Source organism: Genypterus blacodes, unplaced genomic scaffold (genome assembly GCF_046128005.1).
Source record: "Genypterus blacodes isolate CSIRO-AG114 ecotype Tasmania unplaced genomic scaffold, CSIRO-AGI_Gbla_v1 ptg000003l_1, whole genome shotgun sequence".
NCBI classification, from domain to species: domain Eukaryota; kingdom Metazoa; phylum Chordata; class Actinopteri; order Ophidiiformes; family Ophidiidae; genus Genypterus; species Genypterus blacodes.
Genome location: NW_027466817.1, coordinates 1,240,103 through 1,254,852, shown reverse-complemented (window position 1 = coordinate 1,254,852; position 14,750 = coordinate 1,240,103). Strand labels below are relative to the sequence as shown.

The 14,750-nt window shown below is 44.4% G+C and overlaps 2 protein-coding genes across 2 annotated transcripts; one reads left to right on the top strand and one right to left on the bottom strand.

Annotated features, from left to right (window-relative positions):
- Positions 1 to 1,434: 1,434 nt before the first annotated feature.
- LOC142993188 (kelch repeat and BTB domain-containing protein 8) lies at positions 1,435 to 8,795 on the bottom strand. The gene is made up of 5 exons (XM_076143885.1): positions 8,364 to 8,795; positions 7,594 to 7,747; positions 7,339 to 7,417; positions 6,590 to 6,817; positions 1,435 to 6,350 (listed from the first exon to the last, which is right to left on the bottom strand). The coding sequence occupies exons 2-5, from the start codon at positions 7,745 to 7,747 to the stop codon at positions 4,853 to 4,855; spliced, it is 1,959 nt and encodes a 652-aa protein (XP_076000000.1). The 5' UTR covers positions 8,364 to 8,795; the 3' UTR covers positions 1,435 to 4,852.
- Positions 8,796 to 9,404: 609 nt separating this feature from the next.
- On the top strand, positions 9,405 to 14,721 carry sars2 (seryl-tRNA synthetase 2, mitochondrial). Its single transcript, XM_076145028.1, has 16 exons — positions 9,405 to 9,711; positions 10,382 to 10,477; positions 10,624 to 10,653; positions 10,780 to 10,920; positions 11,020 to 11,074; positions 11,155 to 11,218; positions 11,895 to 12,000; positions 12,088 to 12,135; positions 12,341 to 12,449; positions 12,547 to 12,592; positions 12,687 to 12,774; positions 12,902 to 13,014; positions 13,225 to 13,318; positions 14,153 to 14,245; positions 14,347 to 14,412; positions 14,552 to 14,721. Exons 1-16 carry the CDS (start codon positions 9,436 to 9,438, stop codon positions 14,690 to 14,692), a joined length of 1,566 nt encoding a protein of 521 aa, XP_076001143.1. The 5' UTR covers positions 9,405 to 9,435; the 3' UTR covers positions 14,693 to 14,721.
- Positions 14,722 to 14,750: the final 29 nt, after the last annotated feature.

Here is a 14,750-nt window from a genome sequence, read left to right as displayed (position 1 = left end):
TGTATGCAGGGATATTAAAAAAAACAAAATAAACGTATTCATTTGTATGTAATATCTGGGTGAAAATCCAGAGTATATCATGGAAATGAGGGAAGAAGAAAAAAATGACAGAATGGTCAAGTAATTACAAACAGCAGAATCTCTCATTTCAGAGCTTCACACCCTCTGAAAGTGACACTATTTATTGCATTTTGATGACTGGACTAAGTATGTGTCTTTCATTATTCAGATGGGGGACATGTTAAAAGCAAAACTAAACTAATGAACGAGTGTAGAAACATGTTTTGATGCCTCCTGCCGTGCTGTGGCAGTGTTTTACAACCGGAGGCCAATACAGCAGCTAACAAGAGTGTTTCCTTGTAGGGAAGACAGGACTGGTTTCGCCACCCAGCCGATGCCAGCTGTGACACTACCGTGCGAAAACGGTCACATTCACGCCCACGTTAACTTAAGTTTGAAACAGCAAGTGAAGAAGCAAACATAGGGTTAGTCTATCCAGGAGCCCAGTGACAGTAAAAGGACATCATTTTAGTATTAACGTGTGATCTGTAGGTGCTTCTTAAAAACATCCTAGCACTGTGTCAGGTCAGTGTAGGTAGAAAATGATCTCTCCGTTAAGAGAGACAAAGCAGGAATCTGATGATCGAGGGTTGGGTGAAGAAGAGCAGAGGCAAGATGCTGGATAAAATCACTGAACTAAAGCTCAAAAAGTACCGACTGATTTTACGTCTTCATCAAAAAATCAGATAACATATATAATTTGTCATATTGCCTGTGAGGAATTATAGTAGACGAAGCCAAGAGCTCATAATGAAACAAAGAAGTTGTTTAATGACGGCTGTGAGTGACTGTAAGTGCTACATGACATTAGACAACTTCCTATTCTTGCTACACTTGACTGGGGTGCTAAACTGCAAAACTGCCCGAGACATCTGCCTTTAAGCTGGGAAATTAGGGAAGTTCCACATCTGCTGACATCTGGGGAGATTATGTAACTGTATCACACTGCCAATGGAAGTTCCGAGAAAATTATGATTCTGTTTGTTAGCACTTGAAACCTCCCTGATTTATTGGGTTGTTAAAGGGTTAAAAAAAACATATATTCCCTGCTTATTGTTTACAAAGCGTTAATACTCTTAGATCTCTAATATTGACACCACTGGTAATAATAGTCTCTAGTATCCACGATAAGGGATTCACTCTTTAATTGACCGCTGCCTTTCTGTCGTCAGGAAACAAAATCCTATTAATTAAAAAAGTTCCTTAGGTCGCATGGATTCATGATTCAATTTAATCCTTCCTTCCAAAACTTCATGGTGAAATAAATATTTAAAACAACAATAACACCTTTACATTGATGACATTTTGAGGCCAAATCAGTCAGTGCTGATTGAATTAATAACAAAATTGACAGTTAAGTTTCCATCTTTCAGAAATCTTTCCGTCCTTTCTCTTGCTCATCAAAGTACATTAATAAGCGTAATACAGACAAACCAGCAATCGGATTTTCTCAGTTACCTTCTATCATTATTGTGCTCCTGTAATGGCAAAATAGGCAGTAAGACCATAAACTACACATGATGTAAGACAAGATTTAATATAATTCTGTGATAAATTCCAGTTTAGATTGTTTGGCCAGGATCAATAGTTAATAATCTTGATTTAAAAAAAAAAGGATTTAAAAAATGGATCACTCCAAAACACCAAGAAATAACAGTCAAATACAGTGAAATAAATAAAAAGGTGCAACGCCGATGTGTTCAAATGATCCCAACCTCCATATGGCTCACGTTCCACCATCCTGTGGGCGGAGCCATAGAGGGACCGTCGTCACACAGCTGCCGACAGCTGCATGCCCCACCTGAAGGCTCTGCAGAGGGTGTGGAGAAACTGCAAATATACACAAAGACTCAAAAGGTTTCAAGCAGGGTTGCCAAACACTGAGTGTGACCATGACACACAATCATGTTTTCAAAATTAAAAAATACTAATTATCAATTTTAAACAATACAAGCTATTATCAAGTCATGTTTCTCCCACAAAGATTCCTGAAATACAAGAGAAGTCAAGCTGTGCCAGTTTACCTTTACTATTCACTTATTAACATCAACCACATCATCTTCACTAATCATCATCAAATTGGTGAAGTCGCAATTAAAGGATTGTTTGATTTTAACAAAGCCTGGCAGGAGAACGGGACGAGGAAAAACCTTCAAATTCTGTTGCCAATCAGTGCAGAAGAGGAGAGGTGCCATCCTGAGTTAATAACAAAACAATGTGTGGACACAAATAAATGTAATGTGACAGTACAAATACGCTTAAATAGCTTCAATGGCCACAAGATCATCATGTCCCCACACTTTAATAAGTCACGGCCAACACATATTCATCTTATGGCCGTGATGTCTTTGTCTCATTCCCCAACATGAGACGGAATGTCAACTCTCCTCTTCTGTAAATCTGTCATCAGGATTTCTAAATGATTTCTAAATTTCCTCAAAGAACATTTTTCAAAAAGCGAATGAACCAATGTCGACGACAACAATCGGGCGTAATAATCTCATTATAGACGAGTCAAGCAAATGGTTCCAGACATTCAATTTGAAAGACTAATTGTTTCTTACGACAAACAAAGCAATCGAGTCTTGTTTCTATTAAAGTTGCCACTTTCCTTCTCTTTAGGCAGCGTGGTGGTGCAGTGGGTTAGCACTGTTACTTCACAGCAAGGAGGTTTTTGGGGGTTTGAAGCTCTGTGCCCCCTGCATGTTCTCCCCCCAAATCCCTGTTAAGACTGGTGAAATGCAGAGGATGGGATGTGTGTGTGTGTGTGTGTCGTCGTCTTTGTGTGGGTAAATGTGTGTGGATCAAACATACGTGGTACTGGATTGTTTAAGAGTATAGAGGGTTTCTTAGTGTCGTTATGAAGCATGATTTGCATTTGGCGTAGCTCAGCTTGTTCCGCTTAGGGTGACGTCATCAGAGGAATAACAAAACAGCAGTGCGGTGTGATAAATAGCTCTCCATCCTTGTACGCAGCACACACACATTTTTGGGGGAATTGTAGTTTCTAAAAAAGACAATTATAGAGATACTTAAATTGTCAGATAAAAAAGTCTAAATGGTGTCAATTCTTTAAAACCAGCTAAAAACCAGAGACCGTCATTTTCACCACCTTCGTCTCCTGACATATAAAGATAAAATGCACTGAACTGGTGTTTCTATGTAGAATATGCTGGGCAGGAGTGCTGGATTTATGAGTGATACAGATCTGACACAGTACAGATAGGGTTTGTTGAAGCAGTGGGTCTTAGTAGGAACCACTGGGCAACGGCAACAACAACAACAACAACAACAGCAGAGGCAAGTCTTGCTGTGCCTGTGTAAGGACTGACGATGATGGATCAAGGTGAGCAGTGCCACAGGGTTGTGTGAGCTATGGCGGGTCTGATGTGAGCTCACACACCAGCACCTGGGCCCACGTCTGGGCATAAACGTACGGAAGATGAAGATATAAGAGCGAGCTACAGTCACCAGGAGCTTTCTTCCTTTTTTTCCTTAAACGTTAGGGTTTAAGGAGTTTTTCCCCTGGTCTTCCTAGAGGGCTTTGGGCTGGGGTGGGACTGATGTTGTGGCTCTGTAAAGCCCTTTGAGACATTGTATGTGATATTGGACTATAGAAATCAAATTGACTTGACTTGACCACCTGGTGAGAGGAGAACAGGTAGTTGAGAGAAACACAGAGGTTTCTTTCATTTATGGCCAGTGAGACTAATGCTCTCCACGTAAATGGAGAATAAAGGCAGGTTGGAGGGTCAACAAGAGAAACTACGGTACCAGAACATTTCAGAAAAGAGTGTTTCATTATGTAAATATGTGGCCGACACGCTGGCCGGTCCACAGTAGCTGTGATGTTATGCTCGATTCCTCATCGAGGTCTCTGCCTACATTACGTCCCTATTGTGCGTTCAACTGAACACGGCGATTAAAAAAAACAGCAGGAGGGGGGTCAGCGGGAGTTTATGTTTTTGATGCAAAGGTAATGGAACACGTAAACACACACAGCTTGGTTTCACTGACGCAACCACCTGCGTGTTTACAGGCTCCTGTTCAAAAACTCTAAAATTCACTTAGGTTTGCACACATTTCAAACACGGCTAAAAAATGAGGCAGGCAGATGACCCAGGTGCGACACACACAAGGACATTAGTAGCCATTTATCCTGCACTACCATTGCTTGATGTCGTTTGCTCTGAAGAAAGTTATCAGACTAAAGATTTAAGTAGATAAAGTGGAAATGACGTTTGATTTTGGCTGTAAATCCTCCTGTTCTGGTCGATTATGTGACATTCTGGTTCGTGTCAGTCCTTTACCTTGTTTCTGGTCCCACCTGCCTGTATATCAGTGGTTCTCAAACTGTGGTAGTAAGTACCAATGATGGTACCTACATGCCCCCCGTTATTATTTCCTTTGCAATAAAAATTTGGGTTTTTGTTGAAACTGTTGTTGAAACTGTTGTTGTCAACTGACACAACTTTCAGGTTGTGTCAGTAACTGTTTGTACTCGTGCTGTAAAGTTCTCAAGTTTGAGAACCACTGCTGTATATAAACTGTAAATATGACGGTGTTATCCTGTGTGTCTGTAGTGTTTGATCCCACATCTGTCTGCATCATTGAATCTTTCATAAGCTACTCTAAGCTGCTCTAGAATCGTATGAAAAGGTCTTTTTCTTGTTAAAAATCATAATTTTACGATGCAGGCGAAGTTGCATTTTCTGGCTAATTCAAACTTAGCCTGTTAACGGTGTCACATTGATGGCTGTCAGCATGTCAGTGGTGGCTGGTCGCTGTCAAACTAGTCACTGGCCTTCTTGCAGTTTTCTTTGGCTAGTCTCAGTCTGGACAGGATGTGTTTCTTGGGGAACTTTAGAGTGGTGCACCCAAACTGGCTCACCCCTCCGGTATCCCCGGGGAGCTTCTCTCGTCTCTGGACCCAGCTGCGCCACCCGGGCTTCCAGCAGTACACACTGTCATAGAACCGTGAGCCGTTTTCCCCGCCGAGCACGTAAATCCTCCGTTTCCACCGGGCGACGCCCCCGGCTGCGATCCGCCGCGGCAGCCCGGGAAAGACCACGGGACTCGGGGCTCGGTCGCTCCCGCCTCCCACACCTCCCCGCTGCTCTGCGGTAACCATCACCCCTCCCCCAGTCACCTCCCTCTCTATCCCAGAGCCTCTGCCCTCTCTGAAAAACAGCACGCGGCCAGTAGCATCTAAAGTCTCCAGATTGGTGTAGTTTCCATCGAGGAACTTGGTGGTATCCCTCATGTATCCACCGATGGCACAGACACCTCCACGCACTGCTACTCCACCAGCGAGGCAGGTGGCGCCGGAGTCGAGTGCCACGCGCGTCCAGCAGTCTGTCACGGTGTGATAAATAAGCACCCCCGAGTGGACCACAGCTCGATTCTGTTCCAGCGTGGTTCCGCCCAGTAGGTAAAGCCGTCCGCGTAAAGCCGCACAGGCGAAGGCGCGCAGAGGGAGCGGTAGCCGGGGCCCGGGGGCCCACTGTAGTGTAGAAAGCTCCAGGGTCTCGCTGGAGTCCAGCAGGGCTGAGCGGTTGCTGCCACCCAGAGCATAGAGTGACTCCCCGCAGCCCAGCAGGCCGAGCATGGCCCTGGGCTGGACCATGGAAGGCCGTTCTATCCAGCGGTCTAAAACAGCATCGTATTCATGTACGGCTGCAGACACAGAGCCTGTCCGCAGGATTCCACCAGCTACAAACAACCTGTCCCCTACAGCTGTGCAGCCTGGGCTAACAAGCGACCCAAGAGCGGCCAGCTTCTCCCACTTTCCTGTCCGGGGATCAAAGCAGTCCACCGTATAGTCTCTGGTGACTAAATTCTCATCTTCCCGAGGCGTCAGGTCGACGCAGACTATCTTTTTTTCAAACATGCCCTCCCGTGGTCTTAGAGGGCCCCCCAGGCCCTCGCCGGCTGCAGCGGGCCCCAACTCTTGGCTCAGTCTCCGGCTCTCCTCCTGAGACAGCAGCCCGGGCCGCAGGTGATGGAGTAGTGCTGGCATGTGGGCGTAGCGGTCCAAGGGTTGGTGTTCTGCCCAACGGCGTGCTGCATCATAGACCTCCGCCTCAGAGTCCACCCCCAGGCGGTCAGAGCTCAGGAGACTTCCTAAGGTGCCGTGGTCAAGCAGAAGGAAGTCTTTTTGCCGGGCCACGCGGGGGAAGTGCTGGGCAACCAGCCTCAAGGAGGCTCGCAACAGCAGCTGATCGTGATGAGAGCGAGCCAGAGAATACATCCCCAAGCAGTTATCCACTGAGAGGTGCTCAAAGAGAAACCTGGGGACATTACAGAGGGGTAAACACAAGGGAGAGAGAGACAGATAGAGGGAAAGAGGGACAGGCAGAGGATATAGAGAGATAATGAGCCTCGGAAAAACAATACAAAGCACTGCTGCAGTATGTCAACAAAAGCCATGTGTCAAGTGAAGATGTAGCCATGTTGAATTGGGAAGCACATTCTTCTACATGAGGCTGTGAACATTCTCACTCCACTCCACAGAAACACAAACATCTACCTGGAGCAGAGGTCTTGCAGAGGCATGACTTGAAGCCGATTGGCAGCCACAAACAGATCCTCAGCCGTGTCCAGAGAGAGCCCCGCCTCGCCGGTGTACACAAACTGAATGACGGTCTCCATGACGGAGGGCGTCACTTCCTCCAGCCGGATCTCAGTGAGGCGAGACTCCACCAGGGGGCTTGTGAACATGGCGCGGAAATACGGGCTCACGGCTGCCAGGAGGACCCTGAGTGGATGGAAAAGGACATTTTGGATGGCTTGCTCTCATACCAATACATTCCTTTTAACAGGATCTCTTTGTTATAAAACACAATCTGCAAATTCTGTTGAACAAGAGGGGGTGTGTTGTAGCAACTTTATCAGATTCAAACTTTTTGTTCCTTGTTTCTCTTCCTTCTACCTTCTCCTTCTCTTCAAAATCTCTGTGTTAGCTTCAGCTTGTTAGAGAACCTGCATTCTGTGCTGTAATTAGTGCTGGAACAATTATTAAAGTAGTCAACAGACAGTAACTTATGCAACGATGATGTTGATACTCCTGTTAGTCACTTGTCACCAATATGAGGAGTTTCCTGCTTTTACATTACTTCCTTCTATCAGCATAAATTATGAATAATAGCTACTAAATTAATTGATGTGAGATGTAAAGCTCTTCTCACTCGGCATGTACTATGTATTTTTAAACATCTTTAGAATAAAGTAAAAAGAGAGCCCCTCATCACACTCATTCAGGAAAGATGGCGGACATACCTGTGACACATGAACTTCTTCCCCTCCACAAGTAACGTAACATCACACAACTGCTGAGCATCCAAAAGCTGCTTCAGTCCTAAAACAGGCAAGAAGAAGAGGAAGAAGAAGAGGGTCGAGAGTGTATAGGGGAGAGAAGAAGAAGAATCAGGGGAAGGGGAGGGGGTGAGTATAAGAGGTTTTGGTGCGACTTGACGTGACTTGACTTCCTGTCTCAACAAACGCCTCTCAAACCATCTATTTCTCCCATCTCACCGTGTGTGACGTAGTCTCCCAGTGGGGTGGTGGTGTCATCGGGGAAGTCCTCCTCCTCCGAGTCGCTGTCGGACAGGGGCTCCCCTCCTCCCCCGTCCCCGTCCTGCCACGGCTGGGGACGCCAGGTGACTGTGCCCCCCCGCACAGCATTCATCTGACATGGAAACAGATTCATACTTTTGGAATAGACAAAGACCGTCATGAGCTTTAAACTCTTATCTGTCTGATTGTGAGGTAACATTTGATCAACAGCATGATCCAGATAGAATCTCAGCAAACCACACAGCAACAACCAATCCTGCTCATCTAACCAAAGTCCAGTCTAGTTCATGTTATGGGCTTTTTCTGTGTTGTCCCCTTTTGGAAGTAGGAGTGATGTCATGCCCCTGGTGAACATTGATATTGGAGAAATTACGAACCAAATGGGCCAAATCTAAGCTTATTTATTTGACAACAAGACCATGAACAGCATGATGTATTTTCTGTCACATAGATACTCAACTCCAGCCCACACACGCACACACACACACACCCGTCCCCCCTAGTTTCGGTGTCCCATATAGGGGCGCTGGTTAAAGTGTATTGTAGCCTCTTGTTTCTAATAGCAAAGTAATTCTTGTTTGTTACACATTTATGTCCAATAGCCTTTCTGTGTTAGCCAACAAGTATACCAGTAACAGAAGCCATGGTCTTCTTTCTATTACATGACGTTACTACTGACGAAGGGCCAAACCGAGGAGTCAAATATTGACATTTTAGCTTTACATTACCTTTGCTCTTCTTCTCGTTTCCACCGTGAAGGCTTGACGGGTCTCACTTTCACAGGAATTGGGTACGGTACAGTTAAGAGAGGGCTAACTGTCTCTGAGCAACCCGTTTATTACCAGAAGCGTCCACGGGGTTTTAAAGCTCCCATGTGAGTGTCTTGTCCCCCACCGGGTTCCAGTGGAAGCCTCGTCCGGCCTGTGGTGAGACGCGTATGGGGCGTCAGGCTACTCGCCGCCCCATATGCAGAGCACCACTACTCACTGACCGAGCAAACTAGCTTACAAAGGAAAGACTATACGCTAGAACAAACGTGTCCGCCGCTTATCAGTCAACCATTGCAGTGGCTATGCAGGCCCGGTGCTGTTATGAGACAGTAAACAGTGTAGTTTACAAAGCGTGCTGGACACTGGGGGGTTGAGTTCAGCTCCGGGCGGCCGCACTTGTCATGTCTGAACCGGATTACCGCAACGTAAAACTTCCGCTCATCTCATTGGCTGACCTTTGGCTCGTGACGATTGTTTTGGAGCTCGCCTGTTTTCGGTCCGTCGAAAAATTGAAATACGTCTTTCTATCACGGCATCCGCAGCTATGGACGTATAAAATAATTTCACATTTTTATTTCAAAATACATCTCAGGTGCCAAAAGAATGTTTATCTTTTATTTTGACACCGCTTCCGCCTATGTAAAAATGTCAATATTCATGGCGTTTCCTGCTGCATTCAGGCACGTGAAGGCTTCTTTTACCATAATTTGAATATATGCATACAAATTAAAAAGAAAGCGCATTATAACAGTTATAATAACTAACAGTAAAAATACCACAAATACTACTACAATTTTTACGTTTTCATTCTTTTTTTTGTTTGCGGTTGACGCTGACACCGGTACAAGTTCAACCCATTTTAATACTAGATAACTGTACTATACCAGTTATACCAGTATTATTAAACACGAACTTGAAACGCATCAAGTGAATGTGAAACAATGCCAATAAGTGCATGCTTAACTATGCCCCTACTGGAACACCCGTTTCTCCCATTTCAAGTGAACGCTACATCAACCAAACGAGAAATATGGCGGCGTGCATCGGTAAAGCCGCTAGAGTTATCGGCTCTGCCCTGAACGTGTTAAAGCCGGTATCAAGACAGTGTCTACGGCCGGAGACAATCGGAATAACATCAGAACGCTTCTCTCATGGAGTCCGGAGTAGTTTGTACGAGCATGTCCGCGAAGGCTTTAGCGACAAGCCTGAACTGGACATGAGGCTAGTGTGTGAGGAGACGGACAAAGTCATAGCCAATGTGGAGGGAAGGAAGGGCGACCTGCGGGGGGACGATGTCCGAAAGATTGTAAGTCTAAACACATTTTAAAATTGAATTATTATCTTACTAATTGATGTTACTGTGAAATCTGTCACTGTCACACTATTATTACCCCATGTCCTAGTCATGTCATAGCCTATAAGTGGGTTGTGTATATGTTTGCCAAATTCAACTCATAATACTCACATTAAATGGAGGTATGTATGTGTTAATAAGCTCAAGTATTGGTTAATGAAAGCTTTGGTTGAGTTTAATTAAATAAAACTACTGAAATTGTATACCAGTAAGAATGAAAGTGAAAGTTGGAATGGTTTGGAGGCTGACCTTTGACCTTCTGATGCAAGAAACAGGAGGTGTAGTCAGTGCTGGCAGAGTTGGAGGAATTCATATTTCATAGCCCCTCAAATATCACACATAAAGGGATTTCTTGATAAAAGGCAGGATGAAGGTTTAATCAGCTTCATCTATGAACTTCATCTATGATGTCAAAAAATGTGAGAAATACTCCACACAAGATTCTACGTCTCTTTTCACTTACAGCTTTTCAGTCTATATTAAATTTACAATGATAAACGTCACAATTATCGTCATAATGATTGTTCAGGTATTTGTTTCAGCATTAATGTCATCTCTATTTTCTCATACTTTTCTGTTGTGTGTGTGTGTGTGAATGCCCACGCTGGTTTGTGCCCTGTAGGTGTGTGTGTGGGAGCAACTCCAAGCGGTGAAGACGGAGATCTATGAGCTGGAAGGGCAGAAGAAACACATCAGTGACACAGTCAGAGCAATAGTGGTCAGTAAAGGATACAGGTCATTGTGCTGTGTACTGCCACTAAACTCACAATTCATAAATGAAAACCTCTGGAGTAAAACTAGTACTAAATCATCACCAATCAGCATTTAACTTGATCAATTTCAATCTTGATTTTATTCTTACAGGACACAAATGACAAGAAAGCCCTCAGCAATGTAAGTGAAACTGTGGTACATCAGAACGTGAACCATTTAATTCCTTTTGTTATTGAATCAATCTTTCTCCTTCCCAAGTCACTGCAGTAGATCATGTTTGGGGTGTTCTTGCTCTTCATCCTGCAGCTTCCTGAGTATAACCAGGCGAGGCAGAAAGGTCGAGAGATCCGTTCCAGACTGAATCAGCTCTACCCCAAAGAAACCCAGCTGGAACAAGAGCACTATGGCCGAGCACTCCGGCTGCCCAACACCACACACCCTGACGTTGTGAGGACACACCAGTACAACTGAAGAGATTGGGAACTCTCTCCGTTTCAGTTAGTGGAGATTTAAGTTCCTAAAGTTGCCCTTTGTTTTTTTCCCCAGCCCATTGGAGATGAGAGTCAGGCCCGGGTTGTGGAGCTGGTTGGAGAGATGCCAGGTGATCACTGTTCTTTACCTTTTATTGAAGGGTGGATGAATGCACTTGGTACAAATGTCAAATGTCCATTTTTGCTGCAGTGTTTGACTTCAAACCCAGAGGCCATGTGGAACTCGGGGAGGAGCTGGGTCTCATCAGACAGAGGTGAGGAGATCTGTGAGTCTCCATGTTCTCTACTGCCTGCATACTGTACTTTTCCTGGGCTCTGTTTCTTCTTACAAGAGAAGGGAAACAATGATTAGAAGCCAAGAAACTCAAATCACAGCAGCGGTTGATAACAATCAGTCTCTAAGAGTCTGGTAATACAATATTCACAAGACTGTTAATAATATTAGTTACATACACTGCCAGACCACAAACCCAATAGTGCTCTAAGAGGAAACACACTACTGGTTTGTAACAAAGCTAATGTGTTTACGATGTCAGAAATATGTAGAGTAGACGGTACTATGAGGGTTTTATTTACTTAAGATTGAAGTGAAGGTCAAAAGGTTAAGTCTTTTGAGATTTGGTGTGTTTCTGTTTTTAGGAACTGCAGTGTGTTTTGTCCCCCGAGATGTCTAGATCAGAGCTGTTAATGAAAATATAATTTAATAGCACAAGATAGATTGAAACTGTTCTGTGGTCAAACACCTCTGTTCGCTTTTAATCAGAAAAAATTAATTAGTAGTACAAGTAGATGTGACGTGATTTGTATGTAGTCAGTAAGTAAAGGTAAACTCACCTGTGTTGTATCACAAGGGATGCTTTATTATGAGGAGGTCATAATACTGGTTGTCGATACACTTGTGACAGTATGTTCCTTTGTCTCTGCCCACAGGCATCTAGCTCATGTGTCAGGTCACAGGTCGTATTATCTGAGGGGAGCGGGGGCCAGACTTCAGACTGCACTGCAAAACCTTGCTCTTGACAAGCTGCACCGACTAGTAAGCCTTACTGACGGGTTTCTCTGGGGAGACGTGCGTTTGTTGTTTTATTCACATAGTACAGTTTTCACTTTTTGATCTCTGCAGGGCTTCATTCCCATGGTCGTACCTGACATGCTGAAGGGGGCAGTGTTTGTGAGTAGCAGACTCTTTTGCTTGTGTGATTATGTGATTCTGTTATGCATAAGTGTGTCTTAGTATAAGCCAGACAGAACACCTGGACATGTATTTCACTTTGTTGAAACTATTAAATGTTAGATGAAGTTAGATAAAGTCCTGTTCCTGATGCTGATTTATCCATTCCTGCTCCTTCTTCCTCTTCTGTTTTGTCCATATCTAGGAGGGCTGTGGTATGCAGCCCAATGCCCACCGTTCCCAGGTCTATTCACTGGACCCAGCCAAGGTTACAGACCTGAACCTAGCAGGGACCGGAGAGGTGGGGATTGCAGGTAAAACTCCCAATTCTCAGGAATGCTCAATTCAGTTTAAGCATCCATTTTGTAATCTAATGAGATACAGTGTCTGACATGTTTCTGTTTTCTCCAGGCTTTTTCATGGATCATGCAGTAAACTGGAAGGACCTACCTGTCAGGTTAGAAGCAGCTTCCTCTGCTCACCGCCTTGAGGTTAAATATTATATTGATGTGATTTTATGTCACGTGACATCTATATTTCTACTCATGCAGGACGGTGTGCAGCAGCACATGTTACAGAGCAGAGACTGACACGGGCAGAGAGACATGGGGGCTTTACAGAGTTCATCACTTCAACAAGGTAATGAGGAACTCAGCACTCTGATGGATAATCACAGATATGGATGAATGGAACACAGCAAATTGCATATCATGAGGAAATTATCGTAAGAATCTCTGTAATCAACCATGTGTGTGCGCTTGTCCAGATAGAGATGTTTGGAGTGACAGCAGATGAGACTGGAGAAGAGAGCTCTCAACTCCTGAATATGTTTGTTTCGCTCCAAAAAGAGATCTTCTCCTCGTTGGAACTTCACTATAGGTCAGTACACACACACACACACACACACACACACACACACACACACACACACACACACACACACACACACACACACACACACACACATACTCTTACTGTCCCTCTATCATTCAGACAATCAATAACAAACCTGAGTATCTTACTTTTTTATATATTTTATTGTGTTTTGTATTTCTGGTCAAAGTTTGAATCATTTGCATTTTCCCTCAGAGTGTTAGACATGCCAACACAGGAACTGGGCCCTCCAGCATACAGGAAGTATGACATTGAAGCCTGGATGCCTGGCAGGAACAGCTACGGAGAGGTCAGCCCCAAAGTCTTACCTTATCTATCTTATCCCACTGAGCCTCGCTACTTCTTTTGGATGGTGTTAACGGTTTACCTTTACTTCAGAGATGTTCTACAACCTGTTCTGAAATGAATTCTGAACGGACCTCGTGTTGAAAAGTAGTTCCGGCTTCCATTCATGGCGGTGATTGTAGGAATGGTGCTTGTGGTTATCATTTTGTAACTTCAACAATTATATAGAATTTTTACAGAATTCTTTCATGTAGCTTCAACTTCATTTTGGAGTTGGGCGAATGTGTTTAAGGTGTTTTTAGGTATTCTGTCTGATTAGACTACTTTTCAGGTTGTCATGGTGAAGATGGGCAGCGCAGCGGGAGTTCCATGAGGGCACTGAAATTAAAGTCATATATTTAAAAGAATCAGAGGTGCAAGTTGTTCCGCCGCAGCAGTTGCTACAGAATAAATGGGAGAATGAGGGAAACGTCAATCAAGCTCAGACTGAACCCACGCAGTGTTGAGAAGAGGTGTAATGAAGTGAAAACACATGTGGGCGTTCAATCGGTGCACAGGGACTTTAATGATAACCCGGAGAACAGCAATTAAAACTTAGATATAATAACAAATTGGACATTTAGACTCCAGAGTGTTGTTCAGCTCAATCTGCCTGGATATCATGCTGAAATGGAACTACACATGCTGACGTGTTGTGTTTATTGTTGAAGTTCTGACTGGGATGGTAGAAGACTCATAGCAACAGTGATCTACAGTATGTCTGTAACAGTGAGCTACACACACAGGACCATTTGTGTGTTGCTGCTCAGTCTGATGCCAGCTCGTTTCTCAATATCAGATTTCCAGTGGGTCCAACTGCACAGACTACCAGAGCAGACGCCTCAACATCCTGTATGAGAGAGAGGATGGCAGCCTGCAGTACGCCCACACAGTAAGACTGCACACTGGGCCCGCACTGGTCTACATGCTCACTGGTTGAGTTTACAGCCATACAACATGGTGTGTTTGTGTGTGTGTTAATTTTCTCTCTAGGTGAATGCTACAGCATGTGCCATTCCCCGAACCATTATTGCGATCCTGGAGACGCACCAGACCAAAGTAAGACACCAACATAAGAGCGCTCACAGAGCTCACACACAAATTTCAAATCAAAGCAAATTTCCAATCATGTAACAAAGACAAAAATGGACCAAAAGGTTGTATAAAATGTACATACGCTGTCTCTCTACCTCTCCAGGAAGGAACAGTGCGGGTGCCTCGAGCCCTGCAGCCTTATTTGGGTCTAGAAGTGATAGAGAAGCCAAAGTACTCTCCACTGAAATACATCGGACCCAACCAGCCCAGCCGGCCACCAAGGCCCACTCCCAAGACCAGATGATCCAGTACAAGTCTAATGCTCTGTCTCCATCCATTCCCCACTGACCACAGCTAAGGTG